General features: G+C 46.7%; 1 protein-coding gene across 2 annotated transcripts in view; it reads left to right on the top strand.

The window, feature by feature from the left end:
* Positions 1 to 21,270, top strand: part of ALK (ALK receptor tyrosine kinase) — a 299,880-nt gene that overhangs the window by 229,308 nt on the left and 49,302 nt on the right. For both annotated transcript variants that reach the window (XM_069850441.1, XM_069850440.1), the window contains exons 8-9: positions 12 to 112; positions 10,378 to 10,547. In XM_069850441.1, the coding sequence (XP_069706542.1) occupies positions 12 to 112; positions 10,378 to 10,547 (271 nt within the window). The remainder of the gene's footprint in view (positions 1 to 11; positions 113 to 10,377; positions 10,548 to 21,270) is intronic.

Here is a 21,270-nt window from a genome sequence, read left to right as displayed (position 1 = left end):
CTTTTATCCAGGTTGTGCCCTCCTCCTCAACACCAGCAAGGCACCAGCGGTAGCAAACACTGTCATGACCAGCCCTGCATTTCCAGCTCCCTTGAGGAACTCCCCCTGCGAGGTAAGTCCCGATGTCCTCTTTTTTTTTGCAGTTTACAGAGGTGTTTTGTGTGTCTGACTTTTTTTAAAATATACGCACAAGGCCAGTAGCATGGCAAACAACTCCTCCTATGGCTTATCTGTTAATGCTTGTTAAATGTCCCTGTGGAGGCGAAGGATACGGTTAGCTGCTTGAAATGCCGCAAACTGTGCTTTAAGAAGTTTGGCGTATCTTGTCCTCATTGTATGGCCTCACATGGCGTATCACAATCTTCATGATTTTGTGTCTGTGCTGTCAGGGTAGGGGGTGTGTAAACACAAAGATGAAAAGCTTGCTTCGTGACCAAACATTGTATTTGCAAGATCCAACAAAGACTAGGCTTCAGGAACACACCTGAGCTGTTCAGAAAACATGGTGCAAGCTTTCTCTAGCGCAGCTGGGATGTGAGCTGGCAGGTTGTCATCACGCTGCATCTCAGACCTCCCAAGCTGCTTGAAGGCTGCATTCACAGGTGCGCTGAGGTACAGGAGGTTCATCAAGAATGGAAACAGGTTCTTATTCAAGCGGAAAAGCTATTAACAATCTTAAACTATCATCTTAAACAAATACATCAAGGCTTGCCAACCCTGCAGAAACAATCGTCATTTCCAAGTCAGCTGTACTGCTGGTTACAGACCTGTCCGCATCTTCTCAGTCTGGTCTGTAGCCTCACATGTTCTGTTATCACTGACAGGGTTTGTTAACCTCTTAGGATCATGAACCATAGCTAGTGACTTAAAGCACTTCACATCTGGAATGGTCACCCTGAAACGTCACACAGTGTCCTGGACCCTGGAGCACAGGGAGTTGCGAAAATTGATCCTAACAAAGCACAGTTTGGTGTTTGTCAGCTGAGCACCGAGGTGTTCAAGGCCAGGCTGGATGGGGCCTTGGGCACCCTGATCAAATGGGACGCCCCTGCTCGTGGCAGGGGGAGTGGAACTAGATGATCTTTAAGGTCCCTTCCAAACTAAGCTGTTTTATGAAAAGATACAGATTCTTCCTGTTCCACTGATCTTGAAATGCAGGAAGCACAAGAAGGGATGTGTTAGGAAGTTCTCTGGAATGAAAGTACACAGGAGATGGTGTTTCTTTGGGTTGAAGTTTGGTTTGGTTCCCTTCTGTTGGATCACAGATCACATAGCAAAGTGCATCTGGTTTTGGTCCCTTCTTCATGTCCTCCTGCTTTTAGAAATGCATTCCACTTTGGTTTTCCTCCCTTCTGTGACAGAGTCATATGCAGGTTCTGAATTTTTTAAGACTTTGTTCTGCCATGGATGAGCCACAGTGAGTGTTTTTTACAATCCACCTGACACAGGAATTGAAGTGAATGATTTCCCAATATGTGTATATTTTTTCCATGTGTACACAACAGTACAAATAATTAAACTTGCCATCGGGGGAGAAGCTGCCGTGTATTTCATCTGCTCACATGCCATCCCACCTCCATCACTCCCCTTGGCGCTTAAACGACAATCCGGACACATCCAGCATTGCAGCTGTCGGTAATAAAGAGTGAAGGAGTTTGGCAAGGGTTTTGTCTCTTGCCTTTTCATACAGTGTAAAAGCTTCTCCTCTCAATGAGCCCCCGGTGGCTTCACAATCTATTTTACTGGAACAATCTGTCTATGAGCAGAATAATTTAATTCCACTTTTCAGCACAACACAAGAGGAGAAAGGAGATATTCCCCCCTACACGCTCATTGCTTCAGTAGGTGCCAACAAACTTGCTTATAGTGAAATTATAGCCAGAAAAAAAGAGGTGGCGACAATACCATAATGCTATCTTGTATTTATTCACCTTCAATCGCTCCCCAGTGGAACTGGCTCAAGTTGAGGTACTGAAAGGTGGGTTTCCTTGTCCCTGTCACTGCTGACAGCTCTGCCTAGCATGTCACAGCCAGGACAGATTCTCTGGCTACTGACAATTCACTTGTGATTCATAGGGCAAAGGGCATTTGGGGCACCCTTGATTCATCTCAGTGAGTGTGTGCAAATTAGACCCATTTATTCCTCCACAGTGGGAGCAAGCCATAAACCTGCCTTCCCTCTGTATTTGATCCAGCTCACATGTTGAGAAGTCTGCTTGCTTTCCTTGAGTGCTCCCTACATGATGGCTGGTTCTGACAGCTGATTCCGTACCCTAGAGAGGTTTGGCTCAGATTCACACCCTGCACCAGAATATATTAGTGACAGAGGCTGTCCTTAAGCCTGTCATGTAACACCCTTCCTCCTCCTTGCGTGCCAGCCTCCCCCTGCTGTTAGCGTGCCTGGCTTAGCTGAACTGAGGGTGAGACTGCCTGTGTTGCCCAGCTGCTCAGCCCACGTACCTCTCCCAGATAAGAGGAGTTTACCCCTTTTCTAGGCACAGGACTTTATCAAAGGCCATATCCTACAGGCCCTGAGAGTGGCAGGGAGGCCAGCAGACAACCCCAGTTCTCTGATCTTGACTGCGCACTCTCGATCCCCTGCTGCATGGAAGCTCTGGGGCATTACCAGACCTGCTGATCACTGAACCTATGGTTGTTTCCTCTTATCCCGTGATTTATGTTAGTCATGTTAGAGGATTATGCCCAGCATAGCAAATGCTGACACCCTGCTTATAACCTGGGGGGTGCACAGGAATTGATCCCTTCAGCCTCAGTGCGAGGAGTGTTACCTGGTGCAGTATGGGGTACCAGGCTTGAGGAATGTATGGTTTGTCCAGAACATCCATGGAATCTGTGCTGATAAAGAAACAGCCAAGCAGTCCACAGTGAGAACCAGCCACAAGGAGTTTGCTAATGCTTCAGGCTTGGTTTTTTCTCACTCAGCCTGGCTGTTAAATCTTCCGCTGGCAACATCGACAACTGCACAATCCAAGCAAATGGCTGCTGACAACCAGGAGGCTTGTGGGGTGGCCAAGCCCAGATACCTTCCCTGCTGGGACTTGAGCAGCTCTACAGCAGTGCTGCCACCACCACTTGGTGACTCCACAGCCTGGATGGTTTTTGGCAACTGTATTGCCGCTGAGGGCAGGACAAGCATGACCTTACTTCTTGGTGCTCTCCCCAGCTTAGGTTCGTCACCTGGAGCTCACTGGGCTGCCAGCAGGCTGTGCTCCCTAGCGTTTCCCATACCCCAGGGAAGGGGAGAAATCAGCCTGACTGCTCCGTGCTGCCCCACATCCATCAAAGGATGAGAAGGGGTAAAAACGCCTGCAGGAGATACAATAATAAACACAGCCACTACTTCTCCACACATATTTGGGACTGGCACTCTGTGTATAGCTTTGTACTGCCCTTTGCTCCTATTTGTTTTGAGCAGCTCTGTGTTTTCCTGTTCTTTGTTCTTCAGCACTGTTGGCAGGTCAGTGCCTTTGTTTGTGGTGCTGCCCTTTGTTCTCAGTTCAGTTAGTTTTTCTCTTTTCTTTTGTTGTTTTATTAAATCTTGGCTGGAGTGTCCTGGCTTCAAAGAATCTCTCGTTTGCAGTTCAGACAGACTATTGTATCTTTTCACGCTGCACAGTCAGTGGAGTCCTTTGCCTGCTGACCCTATTAATGGCATGTTTGAAAGCAGTTTGTGTGGCAGAGGGGAGCCGTGGCCCTGCTGTTAGACCTTGGGGGATGCAGGAAGTGGCACACATAGTCCATGAGGAGATGCTCCATTACTCTGAAGTACTTGAAAAGGGCAGTCTCAACAAAAAGCTCAGGAGATGCTTCAGGAGCCAAACTGAGTCACAGTGATCAAGAGTGAAAATTTAACTCGCGTATAAAAGTTTACTGGAAAGAAAGCACATGTAATTGAGCGCAGCAATGCACATAAAGTATGAAGAATTAATCTAGACCATGCCCTAATGTAAAGGCAGGATTTATAGAGCTTGAGCAATAAAGAGCAGCATTTCTCGTCCCTTCTCTTCACCCTTCTCTTCCCCTCCAAGTGGGAATTGGTTGGCCTGCACACGACTGACAAGCAAAGAGGGTCGTGGGGTGGGTGCACATCTCCTCCCTTTGAAGAGAAAATCAATGCACACGCCATTGGTAGCTGTGCTGCTGACTGGGAATCTGAGAAACCACGTTGCTGTAAAGTCTGATGGAAGTGCTGTCATATCGGACACCACCCCTGGCAAAATGGAATTGCCTTGCTGAGGTTGGTAGCCCTTGGGTGCACAGTGTCCAGGCTGTAATGGCCACCTGCTTCTCAGTACTTTGCAAAGACACTTAAAGGAGGCTTATAAGTAAGATGGGGAAAATCTTTTTAGCAGGGCCTGTAGCAATACGACAAGGGGTAATAGTGTTAAACTAAAAGAGGAGAGGTTTAGGCTAGATCTTAGGAAGAAACGATTTATTGTGAGGATAGTGAGGTACTGGCACAGCTTGCCCAGAGGAGTCATGGATGCCCCATCCCTGGAGGTGTTCAAGGCCAGGTTGGGTGGGGCTTTGAGCAACCTGATCCAGTGGGAGATGTCCCTGCTTCTGCTGGGGGATGTAGACTGGATGACCTTCATGGTCCGTTGAAACTACTCTAAGATTCTATGTCAGAGAGCTGGCATGAGAGCATGATCCTAGATGTCCAGGGCACACTCACTTTCATGTGGAAGCTGGAGACTCAGTTCTGGCCCCCAGCATCTGGACAGTGAAGCAATCCCGTCTTCCTCAGTCCTGGCATCATTACTGTACAGCTGCAGAGTCATGTACCATGACTTGCTTTTCATTCCACATTTCAGGGATGCTCCCTGCGGGCTGCGTCCTCAGGCTCTGAAGGATGCTGTGGTACCTGTGTATCATGAGAGCCACACCTGTGTCTTCCTAAAGTGTTTGGGCTTCTGGCATGCAAAGGTGTAAGACCAGGTCCAGGGCTACTGCGTTCTGTGAGGGCTTGGTACAGCGTGTCCCTGTGGGGCAGTGGCAGCTCCAGCTCTCCTGCAAGAGGGTGTTTTGTGGAGGATTCTGACTGTTCCTGCTGGTTGGAAGTCACTGCAGGAATATGAGCCAGCTGGAGACTCATTGTTAGAGAGGCTGGGCTTTGCCCTGCTTGTGGGAACCTGGGATGGACCTCAGTGCTGTATAGAATCATAGAATCATAGAATAACCAGGTTGGAAGAGACCCACCGGATCATCGAGTCCAACCATTCCTATCAAACACTAAACCATGTCCCTCAGTGCCCCGTCCACCCATCCCTCAAATGCCTCCAGGGAAGGTGACTCAACCCCTTCCCTGGGCAGCCTGTTCCAGTGCCCAATGACCCTTTCTGTGAAAAAAAATTTTTTTTTTTTTGAGAACTAACAGCCGGGCAGGCAGTTTCAATGTAGGCTACAATAGAGCAGGAGAGTAATGACAGAGACAGTGTTGCCTGGGTGGTGGCGGACTTGAAATCAGCCTTAAAAACTTGAAATTAGCCTTAAATGTTACCACGTGTACCTCCGCAGAAGGAGGTGACTCTGCCAGAAGGACTGCACTGTGACCAAGAACCAGATCATTTCATTTTGCATCCCCAGATCCTGGTTCTAAAGGCTATGGGTGTGCTGGAAAACAATGAGAACAGGTTCCTGTGGCAGTAAAAAAGCTCTGTGCTTTTAGCTGTCTTTAAAATAATGAAATTATTTTTTCACCGCTGTTTTGACATTACGACTTGCTGTTTCCTGAAAGCCAGTATGACGTTGTGTCAGTGAATACTGAACTGAGCCAGGCTTCTTCCAAGCCTGAAATGACTTTTTGACCGTAAACATGTTCTCTCTAGAAAATAAATATAATATGTTGATATGAAACAATCCAGGTGAGGTTTGCCCTCCATTTGAGTTTATACATATGAAGCTGGTTTTGTCCTTTGTGGTTATTAATTCACTTCTCCTTTCTGTGCCAAACTGTTGTCTGTTTTTAAAGCATGTAAATCAATAACATAAATCATTCCTGGAGCGTGGGCTGAGCCCTGTGCTCACACTTGCACAGCATTGCTCTCTCTATTTCTTGGGTTTCAAATAGCTGAGAAGGGTGCATGGTAATAACATTGACTCACAGCATTTATGAGCATGAAAAATGCAACATGAATTGCTTTTGGCACGGCCTTTCACCTGCTTTATTTTGCAGAATGTTGTTAGCATCATTTCTTTATTTTAAAGCATTGTTTTTGAAATCTGTACAGCTTGTTCACAGTGATCTTTTCCCAATTCCCTCACCACCTGCTGCTGTGGCACTGGATGGGGGTCTGGAACATCAGGAATCTCTTGGAGCCTGTTCACTCCACAGCACTCCAACAACATAGTGATGAACTCTTCCTCTCTCTTTTGTTGTCACCTTTGGTTTTATGTTTGTTTGTTTTCTGAAATGAAGGTGCTTTTATTAGGTGCTTGATTTTATAGAAGTAAACATAAGCAAGAAATAATGAGAATAAATAGCATGAGAGTCTCTTCATGTAAGCTATAGGCTTCTCCTGCCTGGGTAGTTTAAAGCTATGCGATCAGGTCAGGTATTGTCATTTTATCACTTATATTAGGTGTTTGCACATCTGGGTCCTAAGCAGAAGCAGAAGTGCTAGCAAACTACAGGAGAGGCTCGTTCTGCACAGTTCTTGATCTGGCCAAAAAGCAGAATCGAGACTTTTTGGTCATCGTTCTCATTCCTAAGATTCCAGGTCCAAATTGCCAAGTGCTCCGAATAGCTGTCCGCCTGTGCTGTGGTGTGCAGCCATTGCCCGTCTCTGATAAGAAAACCGGTATTGCTGATGTGATGAACTTCATGCCCCAAATGTACTTCACGTTTGTGTCAACACTCCTGAGACGGGCAGAGGTGTCTGCAGCTGTGGTCAAGTTCAGTGTAAGTCACATCCCAGCTTATACCTTCAGCTTCTGTTCACCCATGAGGTGTTTTCCAAGCACCACTTGCATTTAACAGGTCAATGTGTTCACATCTGTAAACACCTTCTGCTGCTTCCTGTCCAGTGAGAGGCAACCCAAGACAAGAGTTAGGCTTTTCAGAAAAATAAACATCTGTATTTCAGGAATCTACAGTTCCTGGACAGGGAAATTTTGAGCAGTTCCTTTGAGCAAGTGTTAGAGGTGAGGGCATGAGAACTGATTAACTGTCTATCAAGGTGTAAGGCTGGAGTGCAGCGTTAGAATGTGTGTTTATTATGGGCTCAGTCTCCCTTTCATTTCCCCCAGATCAGTTGAGAGTGCTCCATTTACCATGTCAGTGAGTTTGTGTGTGAACAGCACATCCCTGGCTGTGGCAGATTCTGAGGTTGAAAGCAAGGGGCCATTTGGCTAGTGTCTACCTGCAGTGCTTAATTAACTTCTCAGCGATTTTTATAGCTTCTGAATGCTTTGCTGCTGGTTTAGCATGGAGGGAGCTGTTTGATGTGTAAAGTTAGGGGTGTGCCACCAGCAGCCCAGATTCAGATTATCCCAAACATGTCGCTGCACTGCTTACAGGATGCATCACGTATGTAGGACCATCTGCCATCATTGGTGCCGTGTTATGTAAAGCAAGTGCCAGCCCCATTTGGAAGTCTTTACCGCAGCATCCAGCTCGTCATCTGCTCTGGTTCACTTCAGCAGGTGTGAAAAGACCTGGACTGCCCCACTGTGAAGCCTGGAAATCATAGATATCGCAGCCAAAAATGCCCATTTGGACGCAGTGCCAGTCAATTCGCTCGGAGCCAGTTCATTAGAGCCTGCATATTGCACTTTGCCAATGAGCTGATCTCCCACATCTAATGCCAACTGCGTCTTTCCTTCAAACAGCTGACATGTGTGCAAAGGCATCCATTCCAATCCAACCACTCCAGCTTTTGCTCTCATGTTACATTAACGCTATCAAAGGCTTGCTCTTGTCTCACTGCTCACCACATAGATATTGCCTCTTGCTGTCTGGCAGGTCTCCAGGAGAGAAAGAGGTCTGAAAGCTCTTGTGTAGTTAGAGCTTCAGGGCTTTACCTCCCAAATATTGAGCTGTCAGAATATCACAGTAAAGCTACTCCAGCTTACCTGTATTAGATTTCACATAGTGCATTGCAGTAGAGTTAGCATCAGAGTCCTAAATGTGCTTCACATCTGGGCTCTCAGTCAGAGGAGTTGCTCTCCCTGCTGTAGGGTGAGCACTTCAAGTGTCCACTGGCCTTCCAAAAGTATTTAAAGCGCCAAAAATGTATAATCCTGACCAGTTTTCTCAAGAAAAATTGCTTCAGAGAGGCTGAAAGTTGTCCTAATGGTATTTAAGGGAGAGCACTCTTCACTGTGATTTCTGTGGTCTCACTTCATAGGCATTGGGAGTATAAAATGCCCGCAGGTTCTTTACTCTTGATTGCCAGCTGCCATCAGGGCCAGGTATGCATTGATTGTTCAGAGTAGTCATGCAGACACTGGGTTTGAAGGTGTCAGCCTCCTGCACCATAAACCTTTGTCCACAGCCTCTTCCACCAGTGCTGGTTCCGGTGAACACCTGGGTGTAAGTTCAGCCCTCCATGCCCATCTCTTTGTGTCAGAGCTGAAACAGTTCTTCTCAGGCCTGCTCCATTCTGCTTTTTCTGTCTGGTGTCTCTGAGGTGAAACTCCTCACAGTTCACCTTGTGGTTTCCTGTCTGATGCTATGGAAGTGGAGGTGGGACTCCACGAGTCCCTTCCCAGAGCTGGGGTGAGAGCAAGCTGGTGGCCAGCCATGAGCAGCAGCCTGTACCCAGAAGTCCTATGGTCTGGTGGAGCCAGGGAGGGTTTGCTGAGCTCCTGGAAACCTGTGCACCGGTCTGGAGGTCAGAGCAAGGTAGTGCAGTAGATTCAGGGACCCAAAGCTGTGCATCAGTTCATAGACGTTACCCGTTCTGTGTCATACACGCTGGCAGTTCAACAGGCAGGAGTGATCTCTCGCAAGGGCAGGGACTTTTGCAGCATAGAGAGGGAAGAACCATGTCCAGACTTTTTAGCTTCTCTGTCATAGTTGTGCAGTGCAGTCGGAGTCACTGCTAGGTGTATAACTCTGAAGGCAAGGAGGTGAACTGCACTCTCTGCCTAAATTCGGTAACGATAATCTGTGTGATGAGTGCACAAGATTTGGTTTCACCACTTGTGAATGTCATCTGGGAATGATAGCGATCCTTCTGTCCTTTCCACCCCTGAATCTGACCCATCTGCTGGGACAGACTTCACCATGAGACAGGACAACAAGCAGGATCTATCAGTTGTGTTTTATGCTGAGCAGTGGGTATGGGCATTCTATGCTATCCCAGCAGGAAAGTAACATTATCAGGTGTTCCTTTGTGAAATATTAATTCAATTTCTAGCCTCCTTACTTAGGTATTTGCTTTGCAGTGTTAAAAAACAGAGAGCTGTTTTTTAAAATGCATGGATAGTCAATACTATGTTGAACACTTTCAGTCCAAAAATCCATCATTATGTAGCTCATTCCTTCAGCATTCTTACCTCTGCTGGTTATTGAGATGGGACCCAGCTCCTGTGTGTAATATATGTAAGTATTTTACTTGTGCTCTTTATCAACAAAGAGCAAGCTCTTCTTCTACCCAAGAAAATTAGACATCCTATAACGTGAATTCTGTGACTGGCCTGAGGTAGGAGGGATTGTTTTCCTTTTTATGCAACAAGGGAGTGAAAGTCATAATATGAGAAGACTATATTAAATAATTTTATATAAGTTAATGCATAGAAATGGACTAAATTACATTAAACATTACAAAAATGTTAGAAACAGTTCCGTAAGGTCTTTTAATTAAAACCCCGAATCATTACTGAACTTTAATTGGAAAGCCTGTAGAAACTTGGAAAGAGGTAAGGAAAACCAGATTTTTGAAGAGAGTATCTGGAGGGTGAGGATGTGATTACTCATGGTGCCTGCTTATTGCAGGTCTTCTCCCTGTGGGTCTGCTGCCACCAGGATAGAAACATTTATTCCTGAAAAAGCTGCTAGTCTGAACTTGAATCTCTTAGGTGGCGTCTTAGGGGAGTGTGACCTCTGTACCACAGGATAACGGAGATATCGGCCTGACCTTTTAAAACTGGATACATGTGTGAAAGCTGAACCAGAGGTGGTTTGGACTCAACTTCAGCCAAAAGAAAGGCTGGTAGTTCCAACATTAAATAGCAGTTACCAAGTGTTACAGGCTTCTCCATCCATGGATTTTCCTAAAGGGATTACATAAGCCGAAGGGACAATCGGTTTTTTGGTGCTTAGAAACATAAAATTGACGGAAGAGTTGGGAATTTTGTTAACTTTTGGGCAATATTTCTGATGTTTAATCTCATATCTTCTCTTTCTTCCAGCTGCGAATGTCATGGCTCATCCATGGTGTCCTGCTGGGAAACGTATCCCTGGTGCTGGTGGAGAACAAGACGGGAAAAGAACAGAGCTGGACATTCTGGCATTCAGATAATGGTGAAGGCTTGGGAATGTGGCAGTGGATGATCTTACCTCTCCCAGATCTACTGGATAGGTATGAGTCTCCTCATCATTCTTCATAGTGATCAGTCATTTCACCACTAGCTATCTGGCAGTGAAACTGGCCAGGGGATCCCTCGGGGAGAGGAAGAACTTTGTCCCTGAGGTATCTTCTGGTACAAGCCAGGAATAAGAACTGAGTAGTTAGAGTGAAGTGCTTAAATTTAGACCTCCTGAGTTGTTAGCTGGGTTCGCAAAGTGGGTGACTAGGTAGTCTCCAGCTAGGTGCCTAAACTTCTGTCTCTCCATTCAGTCGACTGGAAATAATCATTCTCCTCACCTACTGTTCCATGTAGCGTGTTTGTTCCCCTTACATGGTTTGCTAGGCTTGGATATGAGCTCCATATAGTTGGGTTTTCTTGTGACTGTCAAAGCCCTCAGTGTTCAATGTGTCTGGATCGGAGGATGAAAGAGCTGGGAGAAGAACCTGCTGAAGATCAGACCAGGATGCATCTGAACTCAGTTGTGTTAATTGTCATGGGAGGCTCAGCTTTACAAAGGGTTCTTTCCACTGTGAGCATGTTCTGGTTTTGAGCACAAAGAGTTTATCTAGCAGCATATGCTTCATCTGGAAGCCTATGCTTATTTACAGAATGTTGTTTTAGCCATTTCTTACATGTCAGCTTTAAGGGAATGCTCTGATGTTCAGTGTTTGCTTTTTGTGTGTGCTCTGGCTTCTGCTGTTTGCAGAGAAGGCGCAGACAGACTTCACCTCTTGCTGCCCTGGCCCTCAGGCTGCATGATGAGTCTACAGTCTGGGTCCTTTGTTTCTTTGGAGATCTGTGGGCTAGAAATAATGGGTTTCATTAAGGGATAGCTTTCCTCATAAGAACTTTGAGCAAACATCGTATGAATCTGTCTTGTCCTGCTGGCTCTCAGGGATGCACATAGGCTACACTTACAACAAGGACACTGCCAGCACTTCAGTCCTGAATATATAATTAATGTGTGCTTCAGTGATTTCAAACAACCAGCATCAACCTTAGTGTGCAGTCACTGCTGAAGGAACATTTGTAAACATACCTGGGTGCTACATCCCCTCCAGCTGTGTTCCAGTTGAAGAACAGTGTATTTTGCCATTGTTATTTATGGGATTTACTTTCTAATGTTGTCAGGGGAATGTTTTGTACCTGAGTTATTCTGTGCTGTTATGCTATTGCTGCCCTTTAAATCCTCTCTGGTCGCACAGGCAGGCAAAGAATACTTTGATCTCGGGAGCCAGGCTGGTAGCGGCTCTTGGAATCGTAGATCCAGCTGATATGTGGTGCTGGCTGTTATGGATAAGGCACTGACATCCTTATGTCCCCATCACTTACAGAGACAGAGATCTGGATTCCCGAGGGAAGGGAGTTCGCTGGAAGTTAAGACATAAACAAGGGAAGCTTTAAAGTTCTGGTGTCTCTTGAAAAGTTTTGTCCTAATTTATTCACAGCAAGTGCACTATCATAATGAATTTTTTCTAAGATTGATTGAGTAAGCTGGGGAAGGGTCTGGAGAACAAGTGTTATGAGCAGCGGCTGAGGACCCTGGAGTTCTTTAGACTGGAGAAGAGGAGGCTGAGGGGAGACCTCATCGCTCTCTGCAGCTCCCAGAAAGGAGGTTGTGGTGAGGCGGGTGCTGGTCTCTTCTCCCAAGTAACAAGTGATGAGATTAGAGGAAATGTTCTCAAGTTGCACCGGAGGAGGTTTAGATTGGATATCAGGAAAAATTTCTTTACCAAAAGAGTGATGAAGCACTGGAAGAGGCTGCCCAGGGCAGTGGTGGAATCTCCATCCCTTGAGGGCTTCAAAACCCTGTAGATGTGGCACTTTTGGACGCATTTTAGTAGTAACAGTGGTGTTGGGCTGACAGTTGGACTGGATCATTTTAAAGTTTTTTTCCAACCTTAATGATTCTATGATTTCATGACCTGAAAGCAGTCCTTCTTGAGAAGGAAGAAGTCTCCTGTGAGTCTTGGAAATAATGCAGATGTATCTCTCACCACCCTGAAACCTGTTCCGTAGACAATCTAGGCTGATGTGTGAATTAGGAAAGAGCTTTGTGGCAGTGCACACCAGAATAGTCCTGGGGAGGTTACTTCTGTGTGCTTTGGTGATAAGTGATGGATTTATTAAACTGCAAGAAGTATTTAATTGATGCGAACGCAGTGCTGGTGCTGCTGGGGGCTTGCTGTGTCTGTTCTTTCTAACTGGTTCTGATGGCAGGAGCTGTGCAGGTCCATGTTAGAAGAAGCGTGATATTGTAGATGTTCCTACAGGAAGAGCTGGAATTTTAAATCAACTCACAGAAGTAAAGCTCTTGAATAAAGCACACCAGTGCACCAGCTCCACACAAAATGAAAGTTCATCCCATTGTGCTGGGGAAGCTGAATGGGTGGTGCTACTGCTAACAAGGTAATGTGCTCTAAAATTGCTCAGAAGCCTGCTTGTTCAGAAGCTGCTCAGCCACGATTCCCATGTTTGCCTCATAGCACTTCAAAGAATTATTAGGAAGACTTCCAAGAAATTAGATTTGCTCTATCTTTAGAAACAGACATTTCTTAAATGTTTCATATCCCTCAGGCTGTTGGGAGGAATTACATTTTGGCAGGCGATCACGGCTAGGACTTCTCAGGTGATTTGGCAGGAGCAGAAAGCAGAGAGGAGTGCAACAAAGCAGCTAAACAGGGGTGGAGGGACATTCAATTTCCAGCCCTGCATGAGCCTAGGTGGCCCTGAACACACGGTGAATTTCCAGGAGTACACTGAGGAGGGGATTGCCTTCTTTCCTCACATTTCATAGAATTATAGAATCACCAGGTTGGAAAAGGTCTCTTGGATCATCGAGTCCAACCATTCCCATCAATCACTAAACCATGTCCCTGAGCACTTCGTCTACCCGTCTTTTAAATACCTTCAGGGATGGTGACTCAACCACCCCCCTGGGCAGCCTGTTCCAGTGCCCAATGACTCTTTCTGTGAAAAATTTCTTTCTGATATCTAGTCTGAACTTGCACTGGCACACCTTGAGGCCATTGCCCCTTGTCCTGTCCCCTGTCACTTGGGAGAAGAGGCCAGCACCCTCCTCTCTACAACCTCCTTTCAGGTAGTTGTAGAGAGCAATAAGGTCTCCCCTCAGCCTCCTCTTCTCCAGGCTAAACAACCCCAGCCACTCCTCATAAGACTTATTCTCCAGCCCCTTCACCAACTTTGTTGCTCTTCTCTGTACACGCTCCAGAGCCTCAACATCCTTCTTGTGGTGAGGGGCCCAGAACTGAACACAGGATTCGAGGAGCGGTCTCACCACTGCCGTGTACAGGGGCAGAACAACCTCCCTGGACCTGCTGGTCATGGTGTTTCTGATACAAGCCAAGATGCCATTGGCCTTCTTGGCCACCTGGGCACACTGCTGGCTCATGTTCAGTCACTGTCAACCAACACACCCAGGTCCCTCTCCTCCAGGCAGCTTTCTAGACAGACTTCTCCTAGTCTGTAGCACTGCATAGGGTTGTTGTGCCCCAAGTGCAGGACCCGGCATTTGGCCTTGTTAAACCTCATGCCGTTGGACTCAGCCCATCGGTCCAGCCTGTTCAGATCCCTTTGCAGAGCCTCCCTATCCTCCAGCAGATCCACACTTCCATCCAGCTTAGTGTCATCTGCAAACTTGCTAAGGGTGCACTCGATGCCTTCATCCAGGTCATTGATGAAGACATTGAACAGGGCTGGACCCAGCACTGAGCCCTGGGGACACCACTTGTGACCAGCCTCCAGCTGGAGTTAACTCCATTTCCCACCACTCTCTGGGCCCGGCCATCCAACCAGTTTTCCACCCAGGAGAGTGTGCGCCTGTCCAGGCCAGAGGCTGACAGCTTCCTAAGCAGAACGCTGTGAGAAACTCTGTCAAAGGCTTTACTGAAGTCCAGGAAGATACATCCACAGCCTTTCCCTCATCCAGCAGCCGAGTCACTTTGTCATAGAAGGCGATCAGGTTAGTTTGGCAAGACCTACCTTTTGTGAACCCATGTTGACTGGGCCTGATCACCCGGTTCTCTTGCATGTGCTTCATGATAGCACTCAAGATCACCTGTTCCATGACTTTCCCTGGCACTGAGGTCAGACTGACAGGCCTGTAGTTTTCTGGATCCTCCCTGTGACCCTTCTTGTAGATGGGCACAACATCAGCCAGCCTCCAGTCCAATGGGACTTCCCCAGTCTTCCAGGACTGTTGGAAGATGATGGAATGGGGTTTGGCCAGCACATCCACCAGCTCCCTCAATGCTCTTGGGTGGATCCCATCCGGCCCCATAGACTTGTGAGTGTCTAATTGGCCAAGCAAGTCTCTAACCACCTCCTCTTGGATCATGGGAGCCTCATTTTGCTCTTCTAGCTCCTGGGTTTGTACACAGATGGAACGACTTTCTTTACAATTAAAGACTGAGGCAAAGAAGGCATTAAGTACCTCAGCCTTGTCCTCATCCTTTGTCACAGTTGTTCCTTTTGCATCCAGTAAAGACTGAGTATTGTCCCTGGTCTTCCTTGTACTGTTGATGTATTTACAGAAAGATTTTTATTATCCTTAGTTTGATCCTTAGGGAAGCATCCAGCTGAGACTTCCCCCTGTGGAAGGCCTCACCTTTGCTGTGTGAGCTTCCAGAGGCCGAAGTCCTGTCTTTTTACATCTCCCCCAAGCTGGCTGTCCTTGCTCGTTCTGGAAGGCATTTAAAAGGTCTTGAGCGTCTGTTCATATGGGACGCAGCTCCAGGAGCTCGGTATGTCCTGTGCCTGGGCAGGAAGGGTAGAAGGCTGGGGAAGGATTTGCTGCCAAAGGAGCTGTGGTTAAAGCTGCTAGTTGTGGACAGGAGCCCCTCCAACTGTCGGGTGAGTGGATTGTGCTTACTGCAGGCCAACAGCAAAGCCTCCAGAGGTGCTGTATTTTGACTTGCCACTTAAATACACTCAACATGAACTCAACACCCTTCCTGTGCTCTATTTGTACTCGTGTGGCTGTCTGCCCCTCCCTGATGGGTTATCCACAAATGGGATTTTCTGCACAGATCAGTGAAAGCTGGAGAACTGTTTTTTTCAGCTTGCTGGAATGTGCAGATCAATGCAATGCTGAAGTAGCTTAGAGAGCTGTGTTGCTGTAGAATTATTCTGTTTGATGGAAAATTACTGTTTTCCAATGATGAGCCTGTTGCTAATAGTTCTTCTTTAACTCCACAGAAACGCAAGTAGGCAACAGTCTTGAAAGCTCTGCTGTAGTTGGCAGCTTGGGCTGCGCTTAATGCATTAGGTTTTAGTGAGTAAATAACTGTGAGTTTAAATGTTAATGATCATATAGTCAAGGGAATGTGACAGCAAGAGCAACAGACGCCTGATGTGATTGAAGGTGAGTGATTTGTGCAGCTGATAATTAGATGTTCTGTTAGTTGAACACTGTGTTTAAGGTATGTCACCTAGATAAAGCACAAGCACGCGTAACCAAGTGATTCCCTGGAGCTTGCGGTAGGCTGATGCTATCACCAGCCCGCCTAGCAGCTGCTTTGCAGGGCAGTGGAAAAGGTGGGAAAGGATTAACTCTAATGGGCTGAAACCTGGCTAGAAAAATGATGCTTTAAGAAGTAAATCCTAATTATCCTGACTTCTGCTCCCTTGCTGAAGCTGAGGCTATGCAGACCAAATGTTCTGTGGGTCTGCGTGGAACTGTTTGTCTGTTATTATTCATGGACTTTCTTCTTATTCTGCTGTGGAGGAACAGGGACGCTCCATACAGCCCAGATGTGTCTTCCTGCACATTCCCACAGCTGCATTCACTGCTCACATCCACACCCAGATCTCTCCTTTGTCTTGCATCCAACCAACAAGCCCAGCCACTGTTGCTCGGTGTGGCCCCACATGACTTTGTTTAACTTTTTACTTTGTGGAGCTTTGTTTGAGGCTCTGAACAACCTGATCCAGTGGAAGCAGGGTTGGAACTTCATGGGCTTTGAGGTCCCTTCCAACCCAAACCTTTCTGTGATTCTATGAAATCAGAGTGGACTTGAATGCCCATCTCACTGCTCCTCTGCTCTGTAGCATCATCAAATCACTTGGTTAGAAAAGACCTTTGAGATCATTGAGTTCAACCATACCTATCCACTACTAAACCATACCCCTAAGCACTGCATCTACTTAGCCTTTAAATACCTGCAGGGACTGTGACTCAACCACCTCCCTGGGCAGCCTCTGCCAGTGCCTGAGAACCCTTGTGGTGAAGAAATTTTTGTTAATATCCAATCTAAACCTCCCTGGTGCAACTTGAGGCCAATCCTTGTTGTCCTGTCATTTGGGAGAAGAGACCAACACCCACCTCACTACATTCTCCTTTCAGGTAGTTGTAGACAGTGGTATGGTCTTCCCTCAGCCTCCTTTTCTCTAGACTAAACAATCTCAGTTCCCTCAGCCACTCCTCATAGGACTTGCTCTCCAATCCCTTCACCAGCTTCATTGCTCTTCTCTGGACAAACTCCAGGACCTCAATGTCTTTCTTGCGGTGAGGGGCCCAAAACTCAATACAGGATTCAAGGAGCAGCCTCACCAGTGCCAAGTACAGGGGCAGAATCACTTCCCTGGTCCTGCTGGTCACGCCGTTTCTGATACAAGCCAAGATGCTGTTGGCCTTATTGGCCACCTGGGCACACTGCTGGCTCGTGTTCAGTCGCTGTCAACCAACATCCCCAGGTCCTTCTCTGCCAGGCAGCTTTGCAGCCACTTTTCCCCAAGCCTGTAGCGCTGCACGGGGCTGTCATGTCCCAAGTGCAGGACTCAGCACTTGGCCTTGTTGAACCTCATCCTGTTGACCACAGCTCATCAATCAGGTCTGTTCAGATTCCTCTGTAGAGCCTCCCTAACCTCAAGCAGATCAACATTTCCTCCCAGCTCAGTGCCATCCACAAACTTACTAAGGGCAGATTCAATCACCTCATCCAGATAATGGATAAAGATCTTGAACGGAACTGGACCCAGCACTCTGCTGCTCTCTTCCTCTGGAGACAGAGTTATTCCGCCAGGGCTGTTCTGTTCCTCTAGAACAGGGATGTTGGTAACAGTGTGTGCAGAATGCTTGTGGCAGATGCTGTACGTGTGTGTGTTCTGCATGGCTGTCTTTAATAACCCCTTTGAATCTCAGCCCTTATTGCTAGCTATTGAGTACCTTCCTCCACGGCAGCTCTGTCACTGTAACGGAGTTTGGTTAACGTGCTTGTATTTCTCCAAATAATCTCATTCCTCATAAGTATGTCTTTCATCCCAAATTGTAAGTATTCCTTTTGTGAGGTGGGCTAACAATGCATCATTTGTAACAGAGGAGTTAATAGGAACCTGACTGTAATAAGAGTTAGTGACCTGAAACTGCCCCGTTCCGTAAGTACCACGGTCTCAAGCAGGTTCAGCCGTAATTATTTCATCCAGTGAGAGAGAGAAATCAGTTCCATCAGAGGTAAAACATTACAAGGTAGGAAATGGGAGCTGTACGTACAGGCATGCTGTGATCGTGTCACTGCATGGGGGACTGAGTACAGAGGAGATTAGCATTCCATCTTGGTTAATAATCCCTGTCTTTATGATAAAAAGGAAAAAAGTAATGATTATGAGCCTTTCTAAAATAACAGCATGGAGACAGCTGCATGAGCCTTGCTAATGGAAACCCACACTGTCTGTGCAACAACACTGAGGTAGAATTCAGAGCTGTTACTGAAGGGAGGCAGCTGCAGAATTTGCACAAAATCAGCTTTCTGAGGCCTTCAGTTCAAGGAGAATGGTTTTTATTTCCCTCTGAACAGAAGATGATGTAATACACCCAAAAGCTAGCACTGCTGTGCAGTGAAGACCTAAGGAGGGGTGCCATTAGCAAAGCAGTTTAGCTTCAAGGAGGCTGTACCAACATAGCTATGGATGTATTGTCATGTTTTTAGTTCTGGATTTCCCCCTGCAGATAAATCCCGGATATTCTAGGGAGAACCAGTCTTCTGTTAGGATTGAGAAAAAAATAAGTAAGCAAGAAGGACCAACTGAAGGGTAACCCCCAGATGATGTGATGTAGCTGCACTACTGCCCATGCTGAAAAAAACCCACAGGATTCAAACATCCTGAGGAATGGGCAAGACTACAGCCAGAAGCTTTGATATTATCCTGTTTCTGTCAGGTTTAACTGCGTTGGAATGTGCTTGCTCCTACCTTTCAAGAGACTGTTCATCTAGATTCAGATTTCACAGGCTGGGCCAAAGAAACAAACCAAAAAAGCTTATCTGTTAATGCTTCAGTGATGTTTGTTACCTGCAACTGAAATACTCAATCAGCAGCCACCCTTGAGTGGGATTTGAATTTATGTAAAATCTGTTCCCTTCCGACAGCCACGCTGATGTTCTCTGAAGGGGAGGTCTGAATGAGGCTGGTTTCACCCACCTGGTTCCATATTTCCCATCTGCCTCGTGCAGACTGAAAAGCAAAAGGGCCTCTTATGAGTTATGTTCACAGCTCACTGATACACAGCTCTGCTGAATGGAAATGGTGCTCTGGTGCTTCCCAAGTATCCCACAGCTCAGGAATGTTTTGTGGCTGTGCTCCTGGGTTCAGGCAGGGCAAAAGGAAAGACAAGTAAGAAGTCATTTCCACCAGCCCGCAATTAGCAATTTCTTTAATACCCAAGCCGTTAAAGCCTTCTGTAGCAGCCCTGTTCTCATTCCTATGAAGAAATCTAGCTTACAAACACAGACTTACCTGCTGATGATTTGGATTCCATGGGAGGAAGGTACAAGGATTCATTCAGCAACAGTTGTGACACACTTGCCAGCTGTAGTTTTGCTGCTCCTGTACGATGCCCTTCAGGAATGCTCTTTCCTGGCCATCCACCACAACATCTGTGTCTGCAGTGAACTTGTCTGCCCAGCACTGCAGAGCAGTATCTCTGTGGCGTAGATGCCAGCTGAAGCACTGGATGTGTGGTCAGCACAGTCCTCTTGGATCTGTGTGGCAGGATGGTTGAGATGTCTCTCTAGTATTGGACTGAGTCCCTACAAGAGCTCAAGCTTCAAGAGTTTCAGTATCAGCTTCCACCAAAGCCAAAGGGAGTTGTTTCACTGACTTCAAGGATCAAACAGAAAGAAAAAAAGGGGGAGGGGAGAGGCAAGAGAACGAGGTTGTCTGTGGGGCTTTTCCATCCCACTGATGTGTGACATTTCCATTTTCAGTTTTGATTAAATTTCCCTTAATTAGCCCATTAAGCTAAAACCACCAAAGCTAATGACTGAAGTGCTGGTTAACGGATGGTCTTGTTTCAGTGGAATTTGAAAGACATCATAGTCCTAAATTAATAGTGGCATTAAACTGGAGAAGAGGAAAAGATGAACTGTTTGTTGCAGAAATGCTGGTCTCAAGAGAACGTTTGTACTGAAACTGCATTCGTGTTAAGCAAAAACATAAGATTAATAGGCAGCCAGCACTGCACTAATGGTCTTAACAGTGTTCAACCTTGATGTATTTTGGAGGCCTTTCAGTCATTTTGTTCATCCCTGGTGAACTTAGGAAACTCCTCAAGTGTTCTGGTCCGTGCACCCCTGCAGGTGAGATCAGCGAGGCAGCCTCTAAAAAGAAAAGCAAAAAGCGACCCATTGTGTTCTTACATAGACCTGTGAGGTGGCATTCCCCCTCAGTGGCAGAAGCACCAGTTCCTATTGCATCAGTTCCTATCACACCTTACTGTTCCTAAATACTCTAGTTCTCTCAGAACAGCCCTTTCTTGTCTGGAGAGGCACAGCATGAACAGCACACACCTGGGCACACTAAGCTTAGGTTCTGCCAAGGAGATTGCCCAAAGCTATTTTCAGAAGTATTTATTGCCTGGAAGTGCAAAGAAGGTGGACATGGTCTTTGCAGAAGCATTGATCTCCTCCTTTGTGAGGCCTGAGCTGGAGTCTGCCGAAGGGGAGGGAAAAGCTGACATGGAGGAACTGTTTATTTATCTTTGTAATTCATTAAGCACCTCACAAACACAAATATGAGCTCAGTGTGTGCTCCAGGGAAACAGGCAGAAGAGGAGATGCATCAGAGGCTCGGTTCCAGTGGTCCCTTCATTGTAGCACCAAAGGTCACTGATACTCAGACACAGCCAACTGGGTGATGTGGAGCTCAATCCCTTCCTACCTCACCTCTTCCTGGAGGTTTCAGCAGCACACAATAGGGAGGGAGAAGCTTCTGCCAAGCTGCAGCCTCTAGTTACAGCCCAAGGTACATGCTGGCTCTCCATAACATACCAGGCTGTGACCTGTGGTGGGTCAGGATCTGGCTCGGGTAACAGCTTGGTTCATCCCTGCTGCTGGCACAATCACTCCAGGAGGAAGCAGATCAGAGCCTGCATGGTCTGTCCTACAGCTTTTGTTTGAGACTCGCACGGCGTTGTCTCCACCAAACAGCTTGTAATTTCATTTGAAGTGTTGTGGGATGTCAGCTGTGGAGCAGACGGGGGAGGACAGCCGGTGTAGTTGGAAGCCAGTTTAATATCCAAAGATTTTATGTTCCTTACTGTTCTCCTAGACATTCCCAGTGAGTTTCAGATAGAGCAGCTGAAAACTGTCAGGCTTCTGGCACTACCAGGCTGTGATTGCACTTTGCATGGATTGGGAAGGCAAACAATACTCCTGTGATCTTCAGATTGGTTTTAAGCTGAGAAAGACAGATCGTTTTGGAAGGAAAATTATGTCTTGC

The sequence above is a fragment of the Phaenicophaeus curvirostris genome, chromosome 2 (assembly GCF_032191515.1).
Source record: "Phaenicophaeus curvirostris isolate KB17595 chromosome 2, BPBGC_Pcur_1.0, whole genome shotgun sequence".
Lineage (NCBI taxonomy): Eukaryota > Metazoa > Chordata > Aves > Cuculiformes > Cuculidae > Phaenicophaeus > Phaenicophaeus curvirostris.
The sequence above is the reverse complement of the archived record's forward strand: the minus strand, read 5'-3'. Positions and strand labels throughout refer to the sequence as shown.